Raw genomic sequence first — 26,506 nt, 5'->3', positions numbered from 1 at the left:
CACTTTTTTGATCTGTCACGGGACCTAAAAGATGTTTCTTGAATGTCTTAGTCTTTCCCATCTTGGTCAGTTTCAGTTCCTTCTTACAGGAATGTGTATTTTTGAAGTTGTGTGTATGTTTATGGTTTTGTCATGTGACGGCTTCCAAACAAGTTCGTTCCCACGCAATGTGTGACGTGCCCTTTTGTGGTTTTGCTCCTCTCACACCCCCTCATTTCTTATCAGCTCGCCCCAGCCTCACATAAACCGCTGATAGTCAGGAGTGCCGACGTCTGTGTATGTAAAAATGTCACACTGAAGGTGTGTATAAATGAATATTAACTATGCCACTTCCTATACAGAAGAGCTTTAAAAATGTACTTGCAAGTTTTTTTCCCATTTAGTGTTTGTGTTTCCTCCAGTTTAACTTTGGTGATTTGATCCGGTTGATGGATTCTGGAGCAAAATCATCTTTTTGGCCCTCATAAATTTAAGAAATGGTGAGATTCATGAAACGCATGCTGAAACGGCCCATTTATGTATGTGTAAAAGAGAGGGGTCTTGTGGGAAGCCAAGTCATTACATGTTTATCAGTCAGTGAAAGTGAACAGAGAGTGTGATGAGGGAAGATAGTAGTTGGATGGCTTGTGGTTGACGGAAGAGAGATAGAAAGAGGAACAGTGTGACGAAATAGAAAGCTTCGCTGGAAGAACATTATGTAGGAAGAATCCTGACCAAACAGACACAAAAAGAAAAGAAAGAAGAAGAACAGGATGGACGAGAACCCAGCTGTTCGTCAGGTGAGGCTTTCAAGATTTACCCACTTGTTTTCCATTTTTGGTCTTTTGCCAGTTTTATTAATAGGACCATTGTAGTCACAGGAAATGACAGAGAGTGATGGGATCAGGAAACACCACAAGCCAGATTTGAACTGGGGTTACCATTGTAAGCACCAACAAGTACTTTTAGCTGTGTAGTTTTTTCCTAAATGATAAAGTTCTGTATAGATGGGTGGCGTAGGGTAAAGTAGACTCCCAGTTCAATGTCCTCTAGTCAACGAAATGCCCTTATGCAAGGCACCTAACCTGAGGTTACCGCAAAGGGAAGTTCACGATGCCGTTCATTTCCACTTCTCAATGGGATTCTTGACTCTGATTGGTCAGTCGCGACATTAAGCGGTAAGATTGTTGTTTCTCAACGGTTCTGGATATTTCGAACCGTTGTCCTTGGCAATACATTTCTCTCATCCAGGTATCTGAAATTGGTGCTACTTTATTTTTTCATATATAAAAGAGACTTTGGAGTGAGCTGTGCATCATAGGCCTATATCTACACTATTGACAATGTACAAATTGATATTTTCCCCCGCAATATCTCACTTTTGCTAATGTGACTCTTCTTTCATAAGAATCCAACTGGCATCATTTATTAGTGCTAAAACAACCTGAGAGAACTTTAGTTTTTATATTGCTGTAATATTGTTGTCGAGCTCATCTTGTTGCTTGACCTATTGTTATGTACATTGTAAAGGAGTATTTTTTCTTCTTCTTCAGAAAGCTTTAAGACAATAGCAGAGACCCTCGTGAACAGCGTTGTGCTTTGGTCAACTTGAGTTTGAATCTCGGCTTGTTGTGCTTTCCTTTTGCACTAAACTTCCTGTCAGCTCTCCAATATCGTGTAAGCTATAAAAATGAAAAAAGAAGCTATATGAAAAAAGAAAAGAAAGACACTATATATAAAAAAGATTATTTCATATCCCTGTGTTTATTAATTTGACGAGAAGCTGTATGTTAAGCAGGAAAATACACGTTCCCTTAAAGCACAGACATAGAAGTACATTTCCCTTCTGTAAGGTTTAATGAAGCAAGTGTGTTTCTTCATTTTCATTGTTCTTTAGTGAACATTCTTTGGACTCGCTCTCATTGTGGTTGGATGTTTGACTGCCAGTGTAATTTCATTCAGTCATAAAGCCTATGAGCTATGCATTCCTGCTTTTCCCAGTTGTGCTTTTAAATGGACATTTCCGTACATCCATCTCAATAAAACATAAAGAGTGAGTGATTTGCTAACCTTATATCCCCACAGGAAATGGTCACAATGCCAGAGGAACAGCCTCAACCACATCCAGTGGTTTGCAACAAGTACCGCGGGCTCCTATTGGTTGTTTTTGCCTTCTCTCTCTTTGCAGCTGCGTTTGGTTTGGGGGTCTATTGCCACCTGCAAAAGAATGCAGACCCCTGGATGCCACGATGGAAATCAGGTACAACGCTAGGGACTAGGAACTACAGTAGAACTTCTGGTATAGTTTTAATAACAGTGGTCGTAATTTCTCTGTCTTGTTCCAGCTGCTCCTCCTTGCCTTTCTCCCGCCTGTCTAAGAGTAACAGAGCATTTTTCTGTTGACATGGATCCCTTTTCTCGCCCCTGTGACTACTTCCTGTTTGCCTGTGGGACAGGTGGATCTTACACCAGCGAGGAGAGACACAGTGTCAAGGGGGTCTCCAATGAAGACAACAGAGAACTGGACAAAAAAAAAGAAGCGAGGACAGGAGGAATAATGAGGATGAGAAGAGAGACAGATTTCCAAGGAAAAAGTGATGGACAGCAAGTCAAATTTCCAGACAGAAAGACTGCTTTACTGAAAACTATTAAGGAAATACTAGGTTAGTGAAATTCCACTATGGATATTTTGTACATGAAATAGAACAATGACAGTTTCTTAGTGTCTTCACTTTCAGACTTTTTAATTCTGAGGCAAGACTTTGTCAATTTGTCATGACAAACTTTTCTTTTCTAGTTAATACTTGGTTTTGCCTCTGATGAACCACACAACTATTCAGTAGTCGTTTATGGTATTGTATAAATCAATCTTGAATCGTCTTGACATTCAATCTGTATGATCCCTGTGTGATCAGAGGCTCCTGAGGAGGGTGTTTCTGTGAATGCAGCAGAACAGAAAGCAAAGAAATACTTCAGCACCTGCATGGACGCAGAATCCACAGAGAAAGTGGGCTCAAAACCCTTCCTCACATTAATTCAGCAGGTACACACACTTTTTAGGATGAAGGAAACTATAAAAACACTTGCATTGCATTGTGTGTTTTGCTCCCATGTTCTTTATCTTTTAATTCACTTTTGAATCCCTCTCTCTCCCTCTCTCTCTCTCTCTCTCTCTCTCTCTCTCTCTCTCTCTCTCTCTCTGTGTGTGTGTGTAGTTAGGTGGCTGGGCAGTATCAAATGGATTGAATCGGACAGATTTTAACACTACCCTCGCCCTGCTAATGAGCCAGTACTCCACATTTCCTTTCTTCAGTGTGTATGCAGGGTCAGACTCTGGTGAAAAGCAAACAGCTTCCAGTCAACACTACATACAGGTGATTACTGATGAAGGTAGAATACAAGCAATTAGTAGCATGCTTTACAGTTTCCTCAATACTTAGGTGAACAGCAGTCTATGTGGGCTAAACTATGGATCATTTATCTTTGCTTTGGAACAAATGCATTCAATGACTACTTCTTTCAAATGACATGATTTGTTTTCTCATTCAGACACAACCACTACCAAAATTCTGTGTACATGCCAATTTGCAAGTTAACATAGATTTTAAAGGGGTCGTATGATGTTGCTAAATATTTTGTGTATTTGGTGTAATGAAATGTGTTTTTGCGTTTTAAGTTTAAAAAACATTATTTTCCACATACTGTACATTATTGTTTCTCCTCTATGCCCTGCCTTTTTTGAAACACGTTGATTTTTACAAAGCTCATCGTTCTGAAAAGCGAGGTGTGCTCTGATTGGCCAGCTTTCCAGTGCATTGTGATTGGCCGAATACCTCAAGCATGTGACGGAAATGTTATGCCCCTTACCATACTGTTATGCCGTGTCCCGGCGCGATGAGACAAAAACAATAAAGCCCATTATAAATGAGGCATTTCTTGCATCCAGTGGGGACATAATTACTGATTATAATGACTTATACTGTTTTTTACACATTGCGTTGCGTATCGCGCCGCATAAACATAAAACCATGTCTGCATTTGTGATCAGAGAACCGACAAACAACAAGCGCTAATCTACACTGCTCAAAACTCACGTTTGAATCATCAGTGGCAAATTCTTTAAATATGAAAACATACTTACAGGCTGTGAGTCAGAACAGCCGGCATTGTAGGCTACTCTACCAGATTCAGGAAACAGTCCTCTGTAAAATGCGTTGCACACACATGAATATTTGGGTTGAACTGTTCTGCAACAATGTTGTAAATACAACTTAACCACTGATTTCTAATTGTGTCCTCTTTTGGAAGGCCAAACAAAGTATTTTCACTTTCGCAACGAAACACAGTGTCTCCACGACATGGTGGCGGCAGCAACAATACTACAGCGAGAATCAAAGTTACTTCTTTCTTTGGTGAACATTTGGGCGGTGTTATGCAAATCTTCCAACACGTGTTTGAACAAGGTGTTTTGGGAGGGTGTGGACGAGTCTTAAAGGGGTCATTGGATGCCCAAGTTGATATGATTCTTTAAGGTCTTAATGAAAAGTCTGTAACATAGTTTGGTTAAAATATTTTAATGTTAGTGTAAAAAACACCCTCTTTAGCCTGTCAAAAACTGTCAAGCCATTTGTTAGGATTTTCCTTTAAATGTTAATTAGCTCTGCTGACCCTGCCCCTCTCTTCCAAGCCACTCTCAGAGAGACTGTTTACTTTAGCCGCATTCATCGTGAAACTTTCTAATTAGCACATTATTAGGAAAGGCGATTTGCAAAGATTCATTAAAAAACCATATACTACTTTTTCTGTAGGTGAAGCTGGACCATAAAATGATTTGCGCGAAGATAGGCACATTTAGGTAGATCGGGGGCGCATTCTCTTCAAAGACAAACGTAATCCACTGCGTCTTCAGCAGATCACATATCAGAAGTAACATTAAATGATGACTGCTATGTTCATTATTACATCCAACAACAGAACACCTCAATCGCTTAGGAGACATTCTTGTCTATATCTACTTCGGCGTCAAAACAATGGTGGACTGAAGACAGCTCGCTCAAGGCGGGTTTAAGGTAAGACATCAGTCCAGTCCAGTCTGAAACACTTCTGTCAATCTAGTCTCAGCCTCAGACATTACGCCCATGGACCATTGGCTGAACGTCTGATGCATACAGCACACAAAAGTGGAAACACTTCAGGAGTTTCAAAGTCGTCATCGGATTGGTTGAATTATACAAGATTTCCGGCAGACGTGTGTGAAGCGTTCTTTAACGTTCCGCCTGGAAACAAAGATGCCGTGACGTCAAACCCCCTCACGAAAGAAGAAACCCGTCGTGTTTACAACTGTGACGATGAGTTCTTATCAGGATTCACTAAACGTTGGATTCTCAAAAGTTTGCAGCAAAGAATTTGATTTGAGAAAGGGATAAAGATTTTAGTAGATTAAAAAAAAAAAAACACTGGGTGGATTTTTATCATTATAGGGTGGTTGTGTACACACACTGCCAACACACATTTATGTTCAAACAACTTAAAAGTGCATGTAGCATCCGATGACCCCTTTAACTTTTAAATAGAATCTCTTTGGATTTGAGACTTTAGTCTTTGCAACTTTAGGGATCTTATCTCTTCACAAACAGCTTGTAACCCTCCAAAGAGAAAGGAAAACTTGAAATCGCATCATATGACCCTTTTAAAAAAAACTGTTAAACTGAGAACTGAGTTTGAAAGAAAGTGAACTATAAGTTTTGAGAAATTGGTCCTAGCAATTTTAAAATGCTGTAAAGACCCCATGAAATAGTTTTCTTTTCTGTTTTGATGTATTTGAAGTTGATTACAATTTGATTCCATGTATTTTGTATGGAAGTTTATTTCCACCAGAACAAAAAAAAAAATGTAATTGTGACTTTTTTCTCACAATTCTGACTTTTCCCCCTTACTATTATAAATGTATATGTAACAGTTTCCTTTTTCTTGGAATTCAGATTTGTGATTTATAAACTCAGAACTGCTAGATATAAACTTGCACTTCTGAGACAAAAAGTCAGAATTGCAAGATAAAAAGTAAAAAGCAATTACCTTTTTTATTTAATTTTTTATTTAATTTTGTCGCAATTCTCACCGTTTTGTCTTTTTTTTTTTTTGCAATTGCAAGTTAATATCTCACATAATATGTTATTCTGAGTATATATCTCAAAATTCTGAAGTTTTCTTCCCCCTCAGAATTGTGAGGGGAAAAGTCTGAATTAAATCTGAAGAAAAGAATTTTGATTACCTTTTCATCCCTGAGACATTTCATTGAGCAGTGCTTTGTATTACGCCCCTGTGCATGAATCCTCAATATTTTGTTTTGTTTTTGAGATTGTTTTACACTCCATATGTTGGTTAAAAATGTCCATGTACATTTCCATAGATTGATGAGCCATATTTTCAATTCCCTATTGACTGGAATAGCAAGACACAGAAATCCAAAGCTAGTACTCGGGTAGGTATTTTCTGTTCAGCTTAGCGCCACACGTGTTCATAATGCATTATTTCTAAAGGCTTCTTCGATAATTTGTTAACTTCTCTTTTGTTGTCTCTGTTCCTCTTTCTCAGTATTTGCGTCCATTCTACATGTCATGTGGTCAGTACTTGGCTCTCTTGGGTGTACCCTCCAATCAAACCACTCAGCACTGCGGTCTTTACATATCTCTATCCACAACTCTGGCTCTGGCCACGGCCCCTCTCCACTACCGCCTCAGTCAGAAGTTACTCTACCACAGAATTACCATCCAAGAGCTACAGGTCTGTGTGTACATCTGAGTCACTCTATGTATTTGAAATACATTTTAGTATAAAAAATGTATTTGTAGTATACCAACCACATTTATTTTATTTTACAAATTTATGTGCTTTAAAAATACCCTGCAGTTGTACTTTTGGTATACTAAACTGGCATACTTAAAGTCTGCCAAATTGGAAAAATTAATTTAATGCACTTTAACGTGAGGTCCAATTAAAGATATAGTTAAGTATCTCTGATATCTTGCAAGTACACTTCAGGTACATTTTTGCCCTTTTTTAATTACTATAATTGTTGTCTTTGTTTTTTATGGATTTTTTGTTTATATGATGTATTTCCTGTATTTGGCCCAAGTGTTCAAGTGAGCATGAAGACCACAAGTGTGTGTATTTATGCCCTTCTGGTTCTCACCCCTCGAACTGTTCAACTCCAGACTAGCAATGTGTGCTAAGTAAATAAAGTCCATTTTGATTTCATGAGGACTTTAAAGACTGATATTATACAGACATTATACAATCCTTATTAATTAAAGACTGATATTATACAGAGATTATAATATAAAGAAAATGAATACTCCAAATAATGTTGAAATAATAATTTTATATCAGTATATATCTTAAGTGATATATCAATAAATATATTATGGTTTGAAGTATACTTAGTATGAAATAAATGTATTTTAAATAAATTATTGCATAGTTTATATATATATATATATATATATATATATATATATATATATATATATATATATATATATATATATATATATATATATATATATATATACACACACACACACACACACACACACACACACTAGGGAAGATTTTACTGCAATGCCTCTTTCATATTATTTCCTGTTTATGTTTTTCTGCATATATTTTTGCATGTTGGTTGTGTAATTTTAGTATTATTTAAATACTTTTATAGTATTTATTCGTATTTTTTTTTTCAGTTTCCATTTCAATTTTTACTTTACACTTTAATATTTTGCTATATAACAATAACAACACCAGAACAGATGATTTTATTTTTCAAACTACATGACTTGTATTTGGTGGAAAGAAGTTATTCAAATATTAATAAGTAGTAAAGTTTTGATATAATATTTTTCTAAGAAATTTATGGCAATTTAAAAATTTCAGAAATTAAAAACATTTGTATCATAGAAGATGTCTAGGCCTATTCAAGTTATAGTGAATGAAATTCATTTTTTTATATATTTTTAAATACAATGATAGATCTGGACAAATAATAATAATAATAATAATAATAATAATAATAATAACAATATCATTAACCCAAATAATATACAGTACCTGAAATGTGTACTAATGGACTTCCTGTGCCTCACAGACTCTGGCTCCAGCCATTGATTGGCTTGCTTGCCTACAAGCCACATTTCAGCCTCTTCCTATCAGCCAATCAGATCTTGTTTTAGTCCACAATCTCCCGTACATTATCCACATGTCCCAGACAATCAGTATATGGCAAGTCCAGCATGAGATGATGGGCACGTAAGTCACTTTATAGTCATATTTTCCTAAGCAAATGTGATAGATGTTGATTATTGACACAAATGTTTGTTTCTCCATATGTGCTTGTGTGTAAATATCTGCAGCCGTCCACTTCATACATACATGATCTTTAGTCTTTTGCACACACTCATTCCTGCGCTGGACTCGAGGTTCTTCCAAACAATGAGAAACTTTTCCATTGCGACTGGAGACACACAGGAGGTGGGTCTGCATTGAATAAATTACCCACAATGCCTGTTTGTGTAAACTGAAGCAATGCAGACTGCATTATATATTTCTCTCACTTATACTGTCTATTGATTTTAGGAGATCCCACGCTGGTTGCGATGCGTTCAGCAGACGGAGCGAGGGTTTGACACTCTACTCAGTCATGCAATTAGAGAAAGACATGCACAGAAAGAGGTACATTTTGGTTGGACCTCGTGAACATGAATTTAATAGAGCAAAGTCATGTTTTGATATCACTGGTGTTTTTCTGTCTCTGCCAGGCTGAGGAGCTGATTCGTGATGTTTATTTGTCCCTCAAGAAGAAACTAACAGATTTGAGCTGGAGGGACAACAGATCATCAGCCTTTATTTTGAATAAGGTATGTTGTGAATCATATACAAATCCATATCCTACTGAAACTGTATGGATTATTGATACTTTGTATATTTTTCAGATCAAATCTCTTAATCCAAGACTCTCCACTAAAACAAATAACCTCAGTCATGCAGAACTCAACCATCTCTATGCAGAGGTAAATGAATGAATTGCAATTCATTTCGATGAGTGAATTAACAGTCAATGTAGTGAATGAAACATTTTCATTTATGGATTCCTTCCTTCACATTGAGAGGGCTTCATTGGCTGTTTCTCTCTGTCTCTCTGCACTAGGTGGTTTTGAGCGAGGAGGATTTTTTCTCCAACTATCTGCAGATGCTGGTGCTGGAGCAGAAGAGCAGGAGCAGACTGCTCTCACACGGCACACTGACTGAAGGGTTAGTGCTCTCTATTTGCAGTGACATTTTGGGTAATGTTTTGCCAATGTCAAATACGAGAAAATCTTCTTTAGTTTTATATATATATATATATACAGTACAGGTTTTAAAAATTACTATTTTTAATGTTTTTGAAAGAAGTCTCTTCTGCTCATCAAGCCTGCATTTATTTGATCAAAAATACAGAAAAAACAGTAATATTGTGAAATATTATTACAATTTATAGTAATAGTTTTCTATTTGAATATGCTTTAAAAAAAATAATTTATTCCTGTGATGCAAAGCTGAATTTTCAGCATCATTACTCCAGCCTTCAGTGTCACATGTAACATCCAGTCTATCACATGATCATTTAGAAATCATTCTAATATTCTGATTTATTATGAGTGTTTGGAAACAGTTCTGCTGTCTAATATATTTGATGAATAAAAGGTTAAAAAAGAACTGCATTTATTCAAAATAAAAATAAAAAATCTAATAATATATATTCTAATAATATATTTTCTTTCCTATCACTTTTTATCAATTTAACACATCCTTGCTGAATAAAAGTATTGATTTTATTTAAAAAAGAAAGAAGAAAAAATTACTGACCTCAAATTACTGACCAGTAGTGTATATTGTTATTACAAAATATTTATATTTTTAAAAAACATAGCTTTTTTTTTTTTTTTTTTTTACTTTTTATTCATCAAAGTATCCTAAAAAAGTATCACATGTTCTGAAAAAATATGAAGCAGCAGAACTGTTTTCCAACTTTGATAATGAATCATCATATAAGAATGATTTCTAAAGGATCATTTTATAATGATCCTAAAAATTCAGCTTTGCATCACAGAAATAAATGATAATTTAAAGTATAATAAATTTAAAAACAATTATTTTAAATTGTAATAATATATCACAATATTACATTTTTTTCTGTATTTTTGATCAAATAAATGCAGGCTTGATGAGCAGAAGAAACTTCTTTCAAAAACATGAAAAAAAAAATAGTAATGTTTCCAAACTTTTGACCTGTACTATATATATATATATATATATATATATATATATATATATATATATATATATATATTTATTATTATTATTATTATTATTATTATTCTTTAGTTTATATATATATATATATATATATATTTTTTATTATTATTTTTAATATAAATGCATTATAATTATTTTATTTTTATTGAATTGTTTTTAAAATAAAATATGTATTTATAAGATAAAACTCAGACATTATAATGCTCATGTGCCCTAAGTTATTTGCACTTATTTTATATCCATGGATTCTTCAAAAGTCTCAACTAATTTTAAAAACAGTTTTACTTCACATTAACTGAATCACTAATAAACTGACATTACGTACATATTACGTTCATAGGAATTAATAGTCTCTTATTTATTAAAAAAATTTCCATCTTTCTTGGGTTGTCACTATTCTGATATTAAAGTTATGATGTAACGGGAGTAGCGACAGATATTACTCTCCATATTGTGATGTACATCAAAGTGAAATGGATTATTGAAAATGAAGAAGTATAAGGCAGAGACTTGATTCTATCCATGGGTTGTTGATTGGATGGTGGAAGATCTGAATGCGAGCTTTAGGTTGATCATAGTTCAGTAATATAAATTTAGAAAACAGATAGGGTGAATTTACATTTGATGCCAACTTTAAGTCATCATCCGTTTTGTATTTCTGTCTTCCCTCACCTCTAGTTTGTCTATCACTCCATCCATCTCTGGTAATGACATCATCATCCCTGTTGGAATGTTTGTGTCACCCTTCTTCCATTCCTCATATCCCAGGTATCTAGTGACAGCATACAGCATGAAGCAGAATATTCATTCAGTGGAAATACTATTACATTCCAAAATATATTTTGCACCACTTTTAGTAAAATAGTGGTATTCTGAAATGCTACTGTGAATCATAATGAATGAAATCTGATCTTTTGATGCTCCCTGAAATAATGTCTTAAATTTTCCTGTTTTTATGCCTTATTTTTTAATCCACTTTTCTAGTTTTATGTGCTGAAGATGTTATATGCATGCATGAAAATGTACATCAATATTATATAGGGCACTGAATTATGGCACACTGGGATCTCTGATGGCTAAAGATCTTCTCCACCTTCTGCTCCCTAATAGTAAGTCAGTATGTACCTCAATCACTCAACGTGAATGTGCATGTGTGAGTGTGTGAGTGTTTTTAAACGCCTTCTGTTTCTCATCATTAGTCCAAACGCAGGCCAACAATCCAGAGTCAGAGAGCAAGTGCATATGGTCTCATTATCTGAGTGTGACCAAGGATCCAGGATGGGTTGTCACATTCTCTCTTTCCCCCAGTAAACAGCAGGAGGTTTGGGTGCAGTACACTGCTCTACAAGTGGCACTGGATGTAAGCTAACTTACTCTAGATCAGGGGTTTTCAATCTTTTAGATGCCGCAAACCCCCAAATATGACTATCCTTGTGTGGGGGCACCCTCATCCTAAAAAGTCTAAAATATTATTTGCTAAATATTTTGTTTCCGTTAAAGGAATAGTTCAGCAAAAAATGAAAATTTGCTGATAAATAACTTGCCTTCAGGCCATCCAATATGTAGGTGAATTTGTTTCTTGGAGAAATATACCATTTCATCATTTGCTCACAAGTGGATCCTCTGCAGTGAATGGGTACCGTCAGTATGAGTGTTCAAACAGCAGATAAAGTACTCGACACAACTTCAGTCCATCAAGTAACGTCTTTTGTTGCTTGTTTGTTGTGTGTAAGAAACAAATCCATCAATTCCAGAAATGTTTTACTTAAAATTTTTTCTTCTGTCTACAATATGAGTTCTTTATCCGCAATATTGCTTTCTCCAGTGGAAAAGTCATCTCGTCTGAATCAGGAGAGAAATATGCACAGATCAAGCACCATTTAAAGCAAAAACAATCAAAAATAGTGCTAAACAAATATATAGGAGGACTTTGATGTGATGGACTTTTTCACTGGTGGAAGTGTTATTATGGTATTATGGATTTTGCTATAGCCAAATTTTGGATTTTTCTTACAAACTCTTTTTTTTTCTTTTACTTTAGAAGTTAAATGATGGACTAAAGTTATGTGCATTACTTATGACTTATTGTGATGTTTTTATGAGCTGTTTGAACTCTCATTCTGACGGCACCCATTCACGTCAGAGGATCCACTGGTGAGCAAGCGATGTAATGATAAATTTGTCAAAATCTGTTATGATGAAGAAAACTCATCTACATCTTGGATGGTCCGAGGGTGAGTACATTTCCAGCAATTTAAATTTTTGTTTTTCTGACTCACGGTAGTACCTTTTAGCTATTTATTTTAACCTATTTTTTATTTATTTATCTGAAAATGTTTTATTATTAATTATTTTTACATTTTTTACATTGTTTTTCTCTAAACTTTTAAATGCACTCCCTTGCGGCCCTCAGTTTGAAAACCCCTGCTCTAATCTACAACAGGCTTTTCATTGCTATTTAACGATGAACCCAACTTTTATCTTTCTTAACATTGTATGTTCCATGTTTGTTTGTTTACAGGCTTATAAGATGAGTTTCACAAGGCATCCAGGAGACTCATCTCTATCAGGCCTCTCTTACATTCACCTGTTCCTCTCCTCCTTTACAAAGGTACAGAGAATGTCAATGAGAAATGTAGAAGCACTCAAGCATGTGTGCTAATCAAAATGTTCAAATCATATGTTACAGGTAACGTGTGACGCTGACTCCTACCATGAGTTCATGCCCTTTGAACCTTCCTTCCTGGTGACAGTCCTGTGTTCAAACTCTGGCTTCTGCCCCAAACCGCTGACCTGTGTGAATAAATCTCAGAGTTACCCTCGTGAGACGTGTCAGAGTCGGACGCTGCACTGAATCTGAGAGGAACTCATGTCTTCTGAGACCTTTTGGAGCTTGTTTGGGACTATTGAACCATTGGAGCTGCTCACTGTTTAGTAAAAGAAGGTCATTCCAGAGATCATAAAACTTTTTATATTCACTTGTTAAGTAATGGGTTTAGAAAAGTCACGTACATTTAAGAAATATTATCATATTTGATAAATCAGGTACAGTATGATGAACAGTTAAAACCTGCTTGGTGGATATGTTCTCTCACAGCACTTAGAAATTGTACCATGCTTTTACTATAGGATTGAATTTTGGGGGAAATGTTGATTCATACAAAATAATATTTTTGGGAAGGGAGGGAATCTCATACTTGTTTTCTTTTTTTAACAACAACTAGCATAGTTTGTTTACAAAGTTACACCGGTTTACACGTGGTTACTATAAATACCACAGTTAAACTGGTTACTGTCTGAATGTATCATGAATGCCACTCTTATATTTAAAATGTATTATATTTGGATGAAACATTAAAAAAAGTATTTTTTGCATGTGTGCTTTTTGGTCTGTAGTCAAGGAATTTCACGTTTTAGCGCAGAACATTAATCAGTACAAAAATGAAAGGATTATGTACATGAAATTAATCATTATATAATTATCTTAATTTCAAAGGCAAAAAAAGAGAGATTACATTAAAATGCATACACATAGATTTAATAAATAAATAATTTTGACTCAGAAAAGTCCTAATAATTTGGAAATGTCTTTCTCATGATTATGAATTATTTCAGTTTCTAAGAGAAAATTGTGTCTGGGTGTTTATAAATTCTGTATTATTGTTTTAATAATAGCATTTAATCTATTTTCAGAACTAAGTTCTACATTGTAATTATGTGAAACAATAACGGCTCAATTTACACCAGAAAACACCTATTTCATTATCTAACGTGAATGAAGTATTTTAGATAAGACCGTTTTGCCGTCATCAGCCAGCGCGATTCTGAATAAACGCGTTTTTGTGACGCACATTTAATGCGTCGGAGCTCTGTGTCAACATGGCTGCACACGCTGGAGACAAGCGTGGTCTGGAGCATTTAGATGAATATGATCCAAAACCGGCAAAACAGCAAAAAAGTTTGCACGAGCAGATGGCGGAAAAGCGTCTTGTTGTTGTTTTAGAAGGAGCGACGCTAGAAACCGTAAAGGTAATGACAACTAATCACCGCATCGGTGTTACTCACTGGGATTGCCACTAAAGCGTTAACAATAATACTTCTCCTAACTGTATACCAGCGTCCCAATGTGCATACTATCCATCCTTAATTCTATGTGATATTAGTAATTTTCAATACTGTATGCACATCGGGGCGCAGGGTATGTCTCAGTATGTAAATATTAACGCATCTCTATGCAGGTTGGAAAGACATTTGAGTTGCTGAACTGTGATCAACATAAGAGTATGATCATAAAAAGTGGAAGAGACCCTGGGAAGATTCGCCCTGATATCACACATCAGGTAAAGCTCTTCAACTCTTAACATCTGAGTTAAACATAGTTCATGTTACATTTGAAATGCAGTAATATGATCAAATACAAAAGGTTTACGTTTTTTTCGCAATCACTTTTTAATGAGAAATTATTGATCGGATACGCTATGGTTTTAGTTGAAAAGTATAATAGGTTACAACTTATTATAAATGTTTTGAATGCATGGTGAATAAAATCTTTGTAAATATGTTCTGACAACTAAAACCGTTTCCCACAGTGTCTGTTGATGTTACTGGACAGTCCTCTGAACAGAGCTGGACTGCTTCAGGTGTACATTCACACAGAGAAGAATGCTTTGATCGAGATCAACCCACAGACGAGAATTCCTCGCACTTTTGCACGCTTTTGTGGACTAATGGGTAAATTCACACCATTTGCATATTTGCTGTAATCAACAATCCGTTTAATTTTGTCAGTTTTGTAATGCAGAAAATGCTGTAGGTCTCAGATTCCGAGTAAGTTTATTTTACTGTTTGTCCTCCTGTAGTCCAGCTGCTGCACAAGCTGAGTGTGAGAGCAGCAGATGGTCCTCAGCGTTTGTTGAGGCTGATTAAAAATCCAGTATCGGACCACCTGCCACCTGGATGCCCCCGATATTCGACATCGTTCAAAGCAGGAGATGCTGTGTGTCCCAGAACAATTGTCCCTGAAGATGGACCTGCCGCTGTTGTCATTGGTGCATTTGCACATGGAACCGTGAGTCTGTTTACACTTCTCCTCACAGCTAAATGAAACGCATAGAAAATAATTTCATGAAAGTGAATTGTGTCATCGCTTTTGAAATAAATCACTGATCTGTTTCTCCATCCTGTCATAGGTGAATATTGACTACACAGAGAAGACGGTGTCCATCAGTAACTATCCTCTGTCTGCAGCTCTGACCTGTGCCAAGATGTGTTCAGCGTTTGAGGAGGTCTGGGGAGTGTTATGATCACAAAACCAAACTCTTATGAACTTTCATGTTTCTGCCTGATTGAGGAGAAGACCTTTGGACTGTGTTCTGTGTGTGTGTGCATGGTCCATTTCTTTGAGCAAAAATTGTGTTATGACGTCACAACAGAGGAAAACATTTAATGTATTATAACACAATTTTAACTTACACTTAAGCAAACAGTTATAACCGTTTAAATTGTGGGGTATTAAACCTCAGTTTCATTGTGTATAGGTTTATACGTTTAATAATAAACTCAGATTTGCATTTAAAACTATTTCTGATAAGTGACATTTTAGCTTCCTTTACATTCAAATGTGCTTTAGATGTTACTTAAGTTTTTTTTCTGTCTAGGCTTGATGTTTATTTTTCCTGCTGGGTTTGTTTTCTTTCCTGTTTTCCTGGTTTCACCACACTTGACACCTTTCCTAATAGGTCTTAGGCTCCCTTGGTTTTTGCAGAGTTAATTTGAACAGTTGAGTTAATGCTGCAGGTGTTGGCAAGATGGGATATATTTGTAATTTTTAGATCCTTTGGACATTTCCTGTCTATTTTTCCCCCCACATACAACACAAATTTACACAATTATACAGAAGAGGATTAGGGCCAAGCAACAACGAGTGTTTAATAATGATGCAGTAATGGGGCAGGTAGGCAATAGTGAGGGCTATGTTGTCCAAGTAAGGCAGCATCTATTCAATAATTTTAATAAATTAATCCATTAACACTTTTGCATCCTATTAATGTACAATACTGAGGTGCACAAAGTGAAATCAACCTGAATGATTCAGTAGTGAACCACTGAATCTGAATAACTTTTATCATAAGATAGATGTGCATCTTTAATAAAATTAATAAGCAAATGTGACAGACACATACATTTGTGTTAACAAAATATAAAACCACTTCTATAAAGCAGAAGTTTTATATTTAGTTCTCCAGGGTCAGTCTCCGCTGATTCGTCGCTCGTGTCTGGGTCCTCGCACTCTTTAGATTCGTCTAGCACAGGTCTCTCTGTGTCGATGGGATCCAGGTAGTGACAAACTGCGCTCTTCCTGCCGACCGATTCTTCCTCTTGGAGAGCCAGCACCTCTATTCTGCCAGAGACGGGCTCGTCCTCCTTCCTCTCCGACAGAAACGTCCGCTGAAGCATTAGCTTCTTCATTGCGTGACATTTGTATTTAAGAGCTGAATTAGAACCTGCACCGTCCTCTTCAAAAATCACACATGTTCCGATGGCATCCTCGTACTCCCAAGCGAACAGATAGCGACCCACCTGCACATGGGCTGCTCGCTGTCACTGTCCACGATCTTACACGCGCCCTGCCGACTGCAGATTAAATCAGAGCTGATCATTCCAGACACAACCAGCTGCTCCTCTTCTTCCCATTCGTCCTCCGTGGCTGTGTCTGAGGAGGCAGTTAAGCTCATGTAAATCATGATGAGCTGAAGCCCTCCGACAACTTCAAGTAGCAAATTGCTTTCGTAGATTGCGCGCGACGGAAGTAGCGATCGAAAGTCCGGTTCATTTACATGAATCGGTTCTTTTGAACAGTTCGGTGTAAAGAACTTTTTAAATACGATTCATTAGTTCTTTATGATCTATCTATCTATCTATCTATCTATCTATCTATCTATCTATCTATCTATCTATCTATCTATCTATTTCATTTGGTTAGTCTATCTTTATGTCTGTCTGTCTATCTATCTATATGTCTGCACTGTCTATCTATCTATATGTCTGTCTGTCTATCTAGCTATTAGAGAACAGTAGTCTTTTTTATTTTTTTTTGTTTGTTAGTTTTTAGTTTTTTATATTTTAGTAAGTTTTGATTTTTATTTTTACTAGTATTTTTTTTTACTTCTTGGTTAGTCTGTTAGTCTCTTTAAAATAAACAAACAATCTCTGTTTCGTAAAAAAGATGAGTCTTTAGATGAATTGTTTAGTACTAATTTGTTGTTAGGTTATGATATTTGTTTTGTGCATATATTTTTATAGGTTGTTTAAGTAGATTTCAAATAAATAAATAAATCAACGGATTAGGAAATTGTATCATATTGTATGTTTCGTACAAATATAACTGATAGTCTGAATGCACTGTAAGTTCGCTTTGGATAAAGCGTCTGCTAAATTGCATCAATTTAATTTTAAATTTAATATTGTATCTTTTTATCACTTTTGTCCTATGTTGTATATATTTTTATTTTTTATTAGATCCTGCACCTTTTTAATTAATACTGTAGTCCACTAAAACACCAAGGGCTGCTGCTTAATTTCGTAGTACTCTGTGCAATGACAATAAAGGAATCTAAAAGATCCGACTCCAAAGAACCGGAAATCCAACGTGTGCTGAAGTCACATGTGCGCTAGTTCACAGCAGAGCGTGCGCGACACATGCACTCCGTAAATTAAAGGTACAATTTCTCTGTGTGTCCTAGAGAAGACCAGGATAAGCGCAAGAGTGTGTTTTTGTTGAACAGTAAGTATCTGATGGGTTTATCTGCTGAGATTTTTTGTGTTTTAAGCGGTTTACAGTAAGCTAGTCTCATAGTTTGCAGCAGCGTGCTAGTAAACGCTGTGCAAATACATCTTAATGTTTCCTATCTAAACATGATAATCAATTCGTTGTAATAATATAAACATAATGGGTTTGCTTTTTGGTGGCCTTATAAATACATATTAGTATTCCCTGTGTAAAACACTGGAAGCTGCTTCACTCTGAGTCTGACAATCAACCAGTCGACTCAGTAAAACGTGTATTTGTCACGATTACAAGCTAGACATCTGTTTTAATACAGGGAACCTATGTGTGTCAGTATGAAAGCCACATGGGACATGCCCTGGCAATCCACACACGCTCTAGGTTTCTGTTTTATAATTATGGTGTTTTCTATTCTGGTCAAATATCAACTTGTTAATTGTTTACTTGTGTTGTTACCTTAGAACAACTTTGTAGGGGTCAAGCATGGGCAGGAAGTTGGATCCCACCGTTAAGGTGAAAAGAGGACCTGGACGTAAGGCCAGAAAACAGAAGGGAGCAGAAACAGAGCTGTCCAAGTTTTTGGTTGATGGTAAAACACACATTCTCTAAGCAATTTGTTTATTGGGCTATATTTTCTTGTTTCACTGATTCATTATTTATATGTTTGTTTTGTAATGGATATAACAATGGTTTATTCTCTGTTTGCAGATGATGGGCCAAAAAAACTTTCAAGCAGATCAAGAAAACGGTATGTTTCTTTCAAATGATTACATATGAATAACTACACATAGTTAATTATTTTGGTATCTTTGTGATAAATACCTGTGAATATTATTTATTTCTTTTTTTCCCAATAAATTTCAACAGAGCTATAAAAAGAGCTCAAGTGACTAAAGAACCCAAACAAGAGGAAAAGTCTAAAAAAGGTATTTAAACATTTAAAAAATGAGATTATGATGGAATTACAATGTTTGTACACCCATGAATGTGTAAATCGATTCGTTTTTATTTCAGGATTCTCGGATGAGAACAGTAAATGGCTAAAACCAACACAGAGGAAGAGAAAGATTGAACAATCTGAAGAAGATGAGGACAGTGACAGCCAATGGGAAGAAGAAGATGATGATGATGAAGAGGGTTTTGGTAAAAAGGAAATGGAGGAGGAGGAGGATGATGATGATGAAGATATGGTTGATGACTATGGTGCTGATGAAGGGGATGAACAAGACAGTGATGGAGAAGAGGTATGATTTCAACCAATGAAAATCATTTGTATGACTTTCCTTTTCTATATGAGGTGAACTGGAAATAATCTCAAAAGCAATTTTAGCATCTCTATCTTGGCTTGATGTTTATTGGTTACAAAACGGATTATATGCACGGTTACTTCCTGGTTTTAGATAAGCCAGCTCACTCATTTCCGGTCAACAGTCAAAATCAGCTGTGCTATAAGTGTAGCGCCCTTTGCTCGTTTTCTCTACATAATCTATTCACAGTTTGAAGAAGTTTTGTTTGTCTAAGAGCACCAAACTTCCACGTAAACCATTTCAAGCATGACAGTCTTATGAGCCGATGTCAAAAATAGAGCTGTGCATTAAGAGAGAAATTCTAAATTCAGAGCAACAAACATACAGCAGTAACACGTCTGTGTTGGCTGAATATATTTAGCAGCTTCCAGTTACAGATAAAGCTTTAAAAATTTAGTTTTTAAATTAAATCCAAAATATTTAATACATTATTTTTTAATTATTATACCATTAAAAATGAATTAATTTAATTTGTAGTTAACTAGTTAAGTATTTAAATACCCAACCCCTCTAGACTGAACTTATACTTAAGTGCAATAAAGTACTAAATTAAATTTGTTATAATAGTCATTGGTAACACTTTATTTAAGGTGCCTGTGTTACACGTTACATGTACTTACTATTATAATAACAATTTATTATGCATAATTACATGCAAGTAACCCTAAGCAAAACCCATATCCTAACCTAACCATATAATAAGTACATGTAGTTAATTAATATTACTCAGTACTTATATGTATAATTACACTGTAACAAGAACACCTTAAAATAAAGTGTAACCTAGTCATTTTATAAAACAAGACGTGAAAACCGAGCGGCAACCTCGCGCTCTCTCTCGTGAAGCCAATAAGGAAGTGACTAAAACTGTAATTCATCGACTGGCCGCTTGAGGCTGGCTGCAAAAGGGAGTCAGTGCCATAGACTCCCCATGTTAAAATGCCCAACTTTACAGCAGAAAAAAACATGTTTACAGCCTGGTTCAAAAAATGATTTTGGTCTATATTGCTAATTTTGCCCTTCATGACAACTGTGAGGGGGGTGAATTTTTTTTATAACTCATCCGTTTAAATTTTATTAAGCCTTAAAGTTCTGCATAATTAAGGGCGTGGCCACTTGAGTGACAGCTGGATTGCCGCTGCTGACAATGCCGTCGCGCTAGGTGGGCGTGGCTTCAGCAACCAGCTCCCGCCTTTTTGCCCATTTTCGATTATCCGGGAGAGTCGCGCGGTGACGCGCTGCCAAGATGGCGACGGCCCGCTCTGCACACTTTGAGCTTCAAAACCGCTATTGAGGAGTCTATGGGTGACGTCACGGACACTACGTCCATATTTTTTTACAGTCTATGGTGAAAACTCTAGACAGTTGAAATGGTAAATGAGCTAATGAGTGAATCTCTGCTGCCATCTACTGGTAATTTCATGTCATTTTCATCTTAAAAGTCTTTGTTTTCCGCCAGGAGTCACTTTTTTTGTCATCTACATGACTGAAAAGTGAATCTTTAATGTTTTTTTTTCTTATTATTATTTTTTATCTTTTTACTGCACAGCTGTAGAGTTGAGAAATAATAAATGCTTTAAAATATTTTAAATATTTGGCATTTAAAATTATGTTGTTAAACAACATGAAACTGTATGTTAATGCCGCTATAATTTATGGTGTCCCAATTATTTTGTTTCTCAATCTCTGACAAGAACAAGGCAGGAGAGATTTCTGAGTGTCTTAAGAGTCTTTACCTAGCTTTACCTTTACCACAACATTAAATGATGCTGCACCGTCCGGAAGTTTACGAGCTTGGCTTATCTTTATGCAGAAGTTCTAAAGAACGCTCCGTGCAAATGGTCAATTGGATTTAAAATGTGAAATTTAGACGCTTCACAAAATAAACAACCAACAAATTGAGGCTGACAACATTGTAGCATACTACTATTTGAAATATTTGTCATTACATACTGTTATACAGTATAAGCACTATTAAAAAAACAATCAGTGTAGTATTCTATGCGTAGCCCTATCCTTATTGTAATCTTATCATTACTTGCCCTGTCAGCTTCTGCCAATTGAGAGAGCTGCAAGAAAACAGAAAAAACAAATAAGAAAGAAACCAGGGAGTGATGACGATGAGGATGAAGAAGAGGAAGATGATGATGATGAAGAAGATGAAAAGGATGATTTAAAGGAAGATGAGGAGGAGGAAGAGGATACTGTACAGGCAAATTTTGACGAAACTGAAACATTCAAACTCCCGGCTGCAGCGGATAGAGCGAAGGAGGGTGAGTCCAACTTTATTAAGTTAGCAAACTATAGAAATTCACAGCTTTTATTTGATCTAGACGTGTATTTTAACCCTCCATCTCTCGTGTATATAGGTCTTTTACAGATGGACCTACAGACCATCCATCAGAGGATCAGAGATAATGTGGATGTGCTGTCTCACTTCAGTGAGAAGAGAGAAGAGGGTAAAGAGAGATCGGAGTATCTCTCTCTGCTGCGCTCTGACCTCTGCACCTACTACAGCTACAACGAGTTCCTCATCAGCAAGCTCATGGACATTTTCCCTGTCTCTGAGGTGTGTGTTAGTATCTGCTAATGAGGAGTAACTTAGCACAACAGGTTTTATTACGGTTTAAATCACTGAAGTTTAGATGCTTCCTGTTTTAGTACCACCCATCTGCTTCCTCACAAGGTGTGTGGCTATGCTAACAGGATAGAGGAACTGTCTGTCAGGATCTGAAGGGGTGGATGGCCACACCCCCTCCACCTCTATATGAATTGGCAGTACATCTATATCAGAAAAGAATTGTCTTTGAAAGACTTGTATGTTGATTGATGTACAGATGCAATCTTCTGTTTCAGCTGATTGATTTTCTTGAGGCCAATGAAATTCAGAGGCCGGTCACCATCAGAACCAACACCCTGAAAACCAGGAGGAGAGACTTGGCTCAGGTCTGAAAAGATTTATTTTCCTATATTTTGTATTCGAGTCGCATTTCCTTCCTTCTTGGATGGTGCAAAACATGGGTTCCAAAACATGATCAATTATCACATCATCAGAGCTAGTGGCTAAATGCATATGACCACAGTGTATTAGTAGAATAAATGCTAATATGTCCTGATACATCTGAACAATGTCATAAGGTCGGCTATCTGTCAATCATTCATTGTGCAAAATATTTTAGATGATGTGTGGCTTTTAAAAGAAATAGTCACCTGATTTAAAAAAAATGTAAAGTTGTGTACATGCCCAGGACTTCTCATGTGAGGCATGCAGATCCGAAGTTCAAATAACATTGATTAAAATAACAGCCTCTCACTCAGTTTCTTGTTTGCTGCAAGTCTAAATTTGGAAATATATTTGGAACTAACTGGTCTTTTATCACGTATTAAGATGTGAAAAAGGCACAAAATCTTAATTCATTTAATCATGGCATTAAAGGGATACTCCATCCCAAAATGAAAATTTTGTCATGTCATTCCAAACCCGTAAAAGCTTTGTTCGTCTTCGGAACACAATTTAAGATATTTTGGATGAAAACCGGGAGGCTTGTGACTGTCCCATAGACTGCCAAATAAATAACAGTGTCAAGGTCCAGGAAAGTATGAAAGACATCATCATAATACTCTATCTGTCATCAGTGATTCAACCGTAACGTTATGAAGCGACAACAATACTTTTTGTACACGAATAAAACAAGAATAACGACTTTATTCAACAATTCATCTCCTCTGTGTCTCTCCAAATCACCGTAGTGCCATTTTGGAGAATATGAGCTGAACTCAGGCAGTGTACGCTCTTCTGTGTCAGCCGCGCCACAAGGATACGTTTTCTACGTATATTTATGCTTTGATTTGAAAGAAAACAGAAAATATATATATTTGTTAAAATCATAAATTTGCTTCTAAAAGTAAATGTATCTTGAATAAAGAAACCTTTCACTAGAGAGACGTTGGTCACTTTCAACAGAAGATCGAGTTCGAGAATGTTTTACAAACTCAATTAAAAATGCATAGATTAATTCATTATTATCTATAACATGCATTTGCAAAATAGCTTGGGCACATTTTCACTCTATGCCGATTTTAACATTTATTGTGAGTATTGTATTCAAAACACTGTCACAAAATCTGAGACAAGTGGTCACAAGAAACACATCTGAGCCCTATTTTGATACCAGGTGTCTCACCTGACCACTTGTGAATGGAACATCCCAAAACAACACGCATTAACAGGTTAAAAAAAAAACCCACAAAATGTAATCTAATGGCTTGTTTTTTAACACAGGCTCTGATTAACAGAGGAGTGAACCTGGATCCACTGGGGAAATGGTCCAAAGTGGGGCTGGTTATCTATGACTCTTCTGTTCCCATTGGTTAGTTCCAGTGTCAAATCAAAATAACACTTTTTTTTTTTATTCTCCATCCTTGACGACTGTAAGCATTGATGTTTGTTGTAATCCTCTCTTTTACACAGGAGCAACTCCAGAATATTTGTCAGGCCAGTACATGTTGCAAGGTGCGTCATCGTTTCTGCCTGTAATGGCGCTTTCGCCCCAGGAGGGGGAGTCAGTGCTAGACATGAGCGCGGCTCCAGGAGGCAAGACCACATATATGGGTGAGCGTATGCTTCTCTGTGACAGTCACACCAACTGCTGTGTTATTGTAAAGTGGCTAATCTCTGTTGAGCCTTTTTCTTTTTTATTGGCACAGTCGACACCAAAGAATCCAAGTCGAAACATTTCTACAATGTTAGATTAAAATGCTTTGAGAGTGCGGAAAGACAAAATGTGTATTATTTGTGTGATGCAGCTCAGCTCATGAGGAACACAGGCATGATTGTGGCTAATGACGCAAATGCAGACAGGCTGAAGAGCGTGGTGGGAAACATCCATCGTCTCGGTGTCACTAACGCTGTCATCTGCAACTACGACGGCAGACAGTTCCCCAAGGTCCGCACCATCCTTTCTTGTTCTGTCATTTTTTTTTTTTTTTTTTTTTTTTTTTTTTGCATTCAGTTAATCATGTTGTGTCATTAACATTGTTTTGTTTTTGGTACATATCATGATTTTTTTTTTTTTATACGTATACATATAAATTTCTATACAACTAATATGGTTAGTTATGTGTGTGTAATCAGAGATTTTATGTTGAATGGTAGGTGATGGGAGGTTTCGATCGAGTGCTTTTAGATGCTCCTTGCTCGGGTACAGGAGTCATCTCCAAAGATCCAGGAGTAAAAACTGGCAAGGTACAATTATTTTCTCTTTGTGGCAGTCGATGATAAAGCTTTTTAAGACCAGCCTTTATTCTGAAGACTGTTTCTTTTATGTACATTCTCCATTAAAAACTTAAAATATCTCTGTTTCTCAGGATGAGGCTGATGTTCTTCGCTCGGCTCACCTGCAGAAAGAGCTCATCCTGTCTGCTATCGACTCAGTCAATGCTGATTCTCCAACTGGCGGATACCTTGTTTACTGCACATGCTCTATTATGGTTAGTCGTACATAGTCAGTCACATTATTGGCATTATAGGTTGGCTGAAATAAAATTGAAAGTGTTGGAAGTGTTAAAAAGATATTTTACAGACCTTAGTTTTAGGTCACCAACAACAAATACGCAACATTTGAACTAAACCTGAGTTGGTGCGGCAAAAACCTTTTCTATTTCTGTCTGGTTTGACATGGACTGATGCAGATATTGCATTTTAAACCAGTGTGCTGCAATGCAACATTTAGAGGAAAAGTGGAAGACATGGATGGAGAATGATTGTATGAACTGGTTTCTGAAAACCCACTGAAATGTCTTGATGATTGCTCATTTTTTAAATGAATTTCTTCTGAAGATTTGATTCGTCTTCTCCATAGGTAGAGGAGAATGAGTGGGTGGTGGACTATGCTTTAAAGAAGAGAAATGTGAAGCTGGTCCCCACTGGACTAGACTTTGGCAAGGAGGGATTCATCAGGTAATGAATGAACCTTATTTGAGATCCAGCTACAGCAATAAAGGATGTACTCTTTGAAATTGAGTTAATAAAATGAGTTCGCTTGAGAAAGCGTAAGAAATTATGACGTTCCTCTCCACAGATTCAAAGAAAGACGTTTCCATCCCTCTCTCAAACTGTCTCGCCGATTCTACCCTCACTCCCAAAACATGGATGGATTTTTTGTGGCCAAGCTAAAGAAGCTGTCTAACACCATCCCCACCGCACCAAGAGAAACAGGTGTGTAGTCATTTCCAATTTGTTTCCACATCTTGTTTATTTTCTGATCTGATTTTAATCCTTCAAACGCATTCTTCAGAAGATGAAGTCGAATCTACAAAAACGGAGACCGCAGCCTCATCGGAGCAGATCCAGAAACCAGAATCTAAGCAACAGAAGCCCGCTTCAACTCCAGAGAAAAGCAACATGGGCAAGAAGCAGAAATTAAAACCAGAAAAATCTGAGACGCCCATCATCACGAAGAAAGCTGGAGTGAAATCTGAGAATAAAAAATCTGATGGTCCCAAAAAGGCCAAAATTGCTAAGTTGGATGGTGAAACATCCAAAAAGAGTGCGAAACCTAACAAAAAGCAGAAGGTGAAGGAACTGAATGGAGATTCAACAAAAGAGGTAGTGATTGAGAAGAAAAAGGGAAGCCAGTTTGAGAAGAACAACAAAACGAAAAGGAAGAACTTGTTGAAGAAGAATAAAAACAGAATGGGGAAAAACAAGTTTAAGAAGTTAAAAAATATGGTTGGACAGTGAAATTCAGTCATGTGTCGCAGTGTATTCACATGGAGCTGTATGCTCAGGACTGGGATCTGTCATTGGTTCCACACAAGACAGGAAGTTAAACCAATCCCAGCTTGCTGTCAGGGACTTAAGCATCATCCTTTAGAAACGTACACAATGATTTTGTGTATCTTGCTTCTCAAGACTTTCTCATAAAATGTTATAAATGTATATTTCATTGTCCGTTTTTATGGATTTTGTTTTGAAAAAGAAACATTTAACTGAAATACTGCAAAGGGATGTGAGTATGTGGTCTGTTGTCCTGTAAGATTGAGCTTTTTTCTTACACCTATTAAAAAGAAAGATAAAAAAAGAAGG

At 36.4% G+C, this 26,506-nt stretch overlaps 4 protein-coding genes and 1 non-coding gene across 7 annotated transcripts; 4 read left to right on the top strand and 1 right to left on the bottom strand.

Moving 5' to 3' along the window:
• The first annotated feature begins 247 nt into the window (after positions 1-247).
• On the top strand, positions 248-13,701 carry LOC109077557 (kell blood group glycoprotein homolog). 3 transcript variants are annotated; one of them, XM_042772243.1, is made up of 18 exons: positions 248-779; positions 2,065-2,239; positions 2,436-2,642; positions 2,895-3,022; positions 3,195-3,353; positions 6,389-6,460; positions 6,574-6,762; positions 8,120-8,280; positions 8,385-8,502; positions 8,608-8,703; positions 8,790-8,888; positions 8,964-9,041; positions 9,179-9,282; positions 11,005-11,094; positions 11,368-11,435; positions 11,526-11,686; positions 12,848-12,937; positions 13,016-13,701. In XM_042772243.1, exons 1-18 carry the CDS (start codon positions 753-755, stop codon positions 13,178-13,180), a joined length of 2,187 nt encoding a protein of 728 aa, XP_042628177.1. In that variant the 5' UTR covers positions 248-752; the 3' UTR covers positions 13,181-13,701. The 3 variants fall into 3 exon arrangements, with proteins under 3 accessions (XP_042628177.1, XP_042628175.1, XP_042628176.1); XM_042772241.1 differs by having other exon boundaries at positions 264-779; positions 2,325-2,642; XM_042772242.1 differs by lacking the exon at positions 248-779 and adding an exon at positions 818-1,157 and having other exon boundaries at positions 2,325-2,642.
• Positions 13,702-14,170: 469 nt separating this feature from the next.
• On the top strand, positions 14,171-15,906 carry LOC122147965 (ribosomal RNA small subunit methyltransferase NEP1-like). The gene is made up of 5 exons (XM_042772240.1): positions 14,171-14,355; positions 14,565-14,666; positions 14,916-15,057; positions 15,186-15,394; positions 15,516-15,906. The coding sequence occupies exons 1-5, from the start codon at positions 14,206-14,208 to the stop codon at positions 15,627-15,629; spliced, it is 717 nt and encodes a 238-aa protein (XP_042628174.1). The 5' UTR covers positions 14,171-14,205; the 3' UTR covers positions 15,630-15,906.
• Positions 15,907-16,229: 323 nt separating this feature from the next.
• Positions 16,230-17,121, bottom strand: LOC109105740 (general transcription factor IIIC, polypeptide 6, alpha). Its single transcript, XM_019119015.2, is given in 2 exon segments — positions 16,230-16,910; positions 16,913-17,121. Coding segments are annotated over 2 exon segments (552 nt in total). The 5' UTR covers positions 17,070-17,121; the 3' UTR covers positions 16,230-16,515.
• Positions 17,122-17,967: 846 nt separating this feature from the next.
• Positions 17,968-26,504, top strand: LOC109106395 (probable 28S rRNA (cytosine(4447)-C(5))-methyltransferase). Its single transcript, XM_042772237.1, has 16 exons — positions 17,968-18,109; positions 18,574-18,701; positions 18,821-18,860; positions 18,980-19,038; positions 19,127-19,356; positions 21,470-21,692; positions 21,789-21,988; positions 22,276-22,365; positions 23,702-23,789; positions 23,891-24,031; positions 24,226-24,365; positions 24,575-24,664; positions 24,787-24,909; positions 25,281-25,378; positions 25,500-25,636; positions 25,716-26,504. The coding sequence occupies exons 2-16, from the start codon at positions 18,596-18,598 to the stop codon at positions 26,159-26,161; spliced, it is 2,211 nt and encodes a 736-aa protein (XP_042628171.1). The 5' UTR covers positions 17,968-18,109; positions 18,574-18,595; the 3' UTR covers positions 26,162-26,504.
• Positions 22,068-22,209, top strand: LOC122148088. The gene has a single exon (XR_006162086.1). It is a non-coding gene; the product is annotated as a small nucleolar RNA SNORA29 (small nucleolar RNA).
• Positions 26,505-26,506: the final 2 nt, after the last annotated feature.

The sequence above is a fragment of the Cyprinus carpio genome, chromosome A16 (genome assembly GCF_018340385.1).
Source record: "Cyprinus carpio isolate SPL01 chromosome A16, ASM1834038v1, whole genome shotgun sequence".
Classification (NCBI taxonomy): domain Eukaryota; kingdom Metazoa; phylum Chordata; class Actinopteri; order Cypriniformes; family Cyprinidae; genus Cyprinus; species Cyprinus carpio.
Note: the sequence above shows the minus strand (reverse complement) of the source record. Positions and strands in the feature narration are given on the sequence as shown.

What these genes read in the sequence shown, in the direction of transcription:
- LOC109077557 (XM_042772241.1), top strand. Translation starts at nt 753, where the DNA reads ATGGACGAGAACCCAGCTGTTCGTCAG. An exon ending in CAGCATGAGATGATGGGCAC is followed by an intron (nt 8,281 to 8,384) that starts GTAAGTCACTTT and finishes AAATATCTGCAG; the next exon opens with CCGTCCACTTCATACATACA. An exon ending in TCCTCTCCTCCTTTACAAAG is followed by an intron (nt 12,938 to 13,015) that starts GTACAGAGAATG and finishes CATATGTTACAG; the next exon opens with GTAACGTGTGACGCTGACTC.
- LOC122147965 (XM_042772240.1), top strand. Translation starts at nt 14,206, where the DNA reads ATGGCTGCACACGCTGGAGACAAGCGTGGTCTGGAGCATTTAGATGAA. An exon ending in GCCCTGATATCACACATCAG is followed by an intron (nt 14,667 to 14,915) that starts GTAAAGCTCTTC and finishes CGTTTCCCACAG; the next exon opens with TGTCTGTTGATGTTACTGGA. An exon ending in GTGCATTTGCACATGGAACC is followed by an intron (nt 15,395 to 15,515) that starts GTGAGTCTGTTT and finishes ATCCTGTCATAG; the next exon opens with GTGAATATTGACTACACAGA.
- LOC109106395 (XM_042772237.1), top strand. Translation starts at nt 18,596, where the DNA reads ATGGGCAGGAAGTTGGATCCCACCGTTAAGGTGAAAAGAGGACCTGGA. An exon ending in AGAGGAAAAGTCTAAAAAAG is followed by an intron (nt 19,039 to 19,126) that starts GTATTTAAACAT and finishes TTTTTATTTCAG; the next exon opens with GATTCTCGGATGAGAACAGT. An exon ending in CAGGAGTAAAAACTGGCAAG is followed by an intron (nt 24,665 to 24,786) that starts GTACAATTATTT and finishes TCTGTTTCTCAG; the next exon opens with GATGAGGCTGATGTTCTTCG.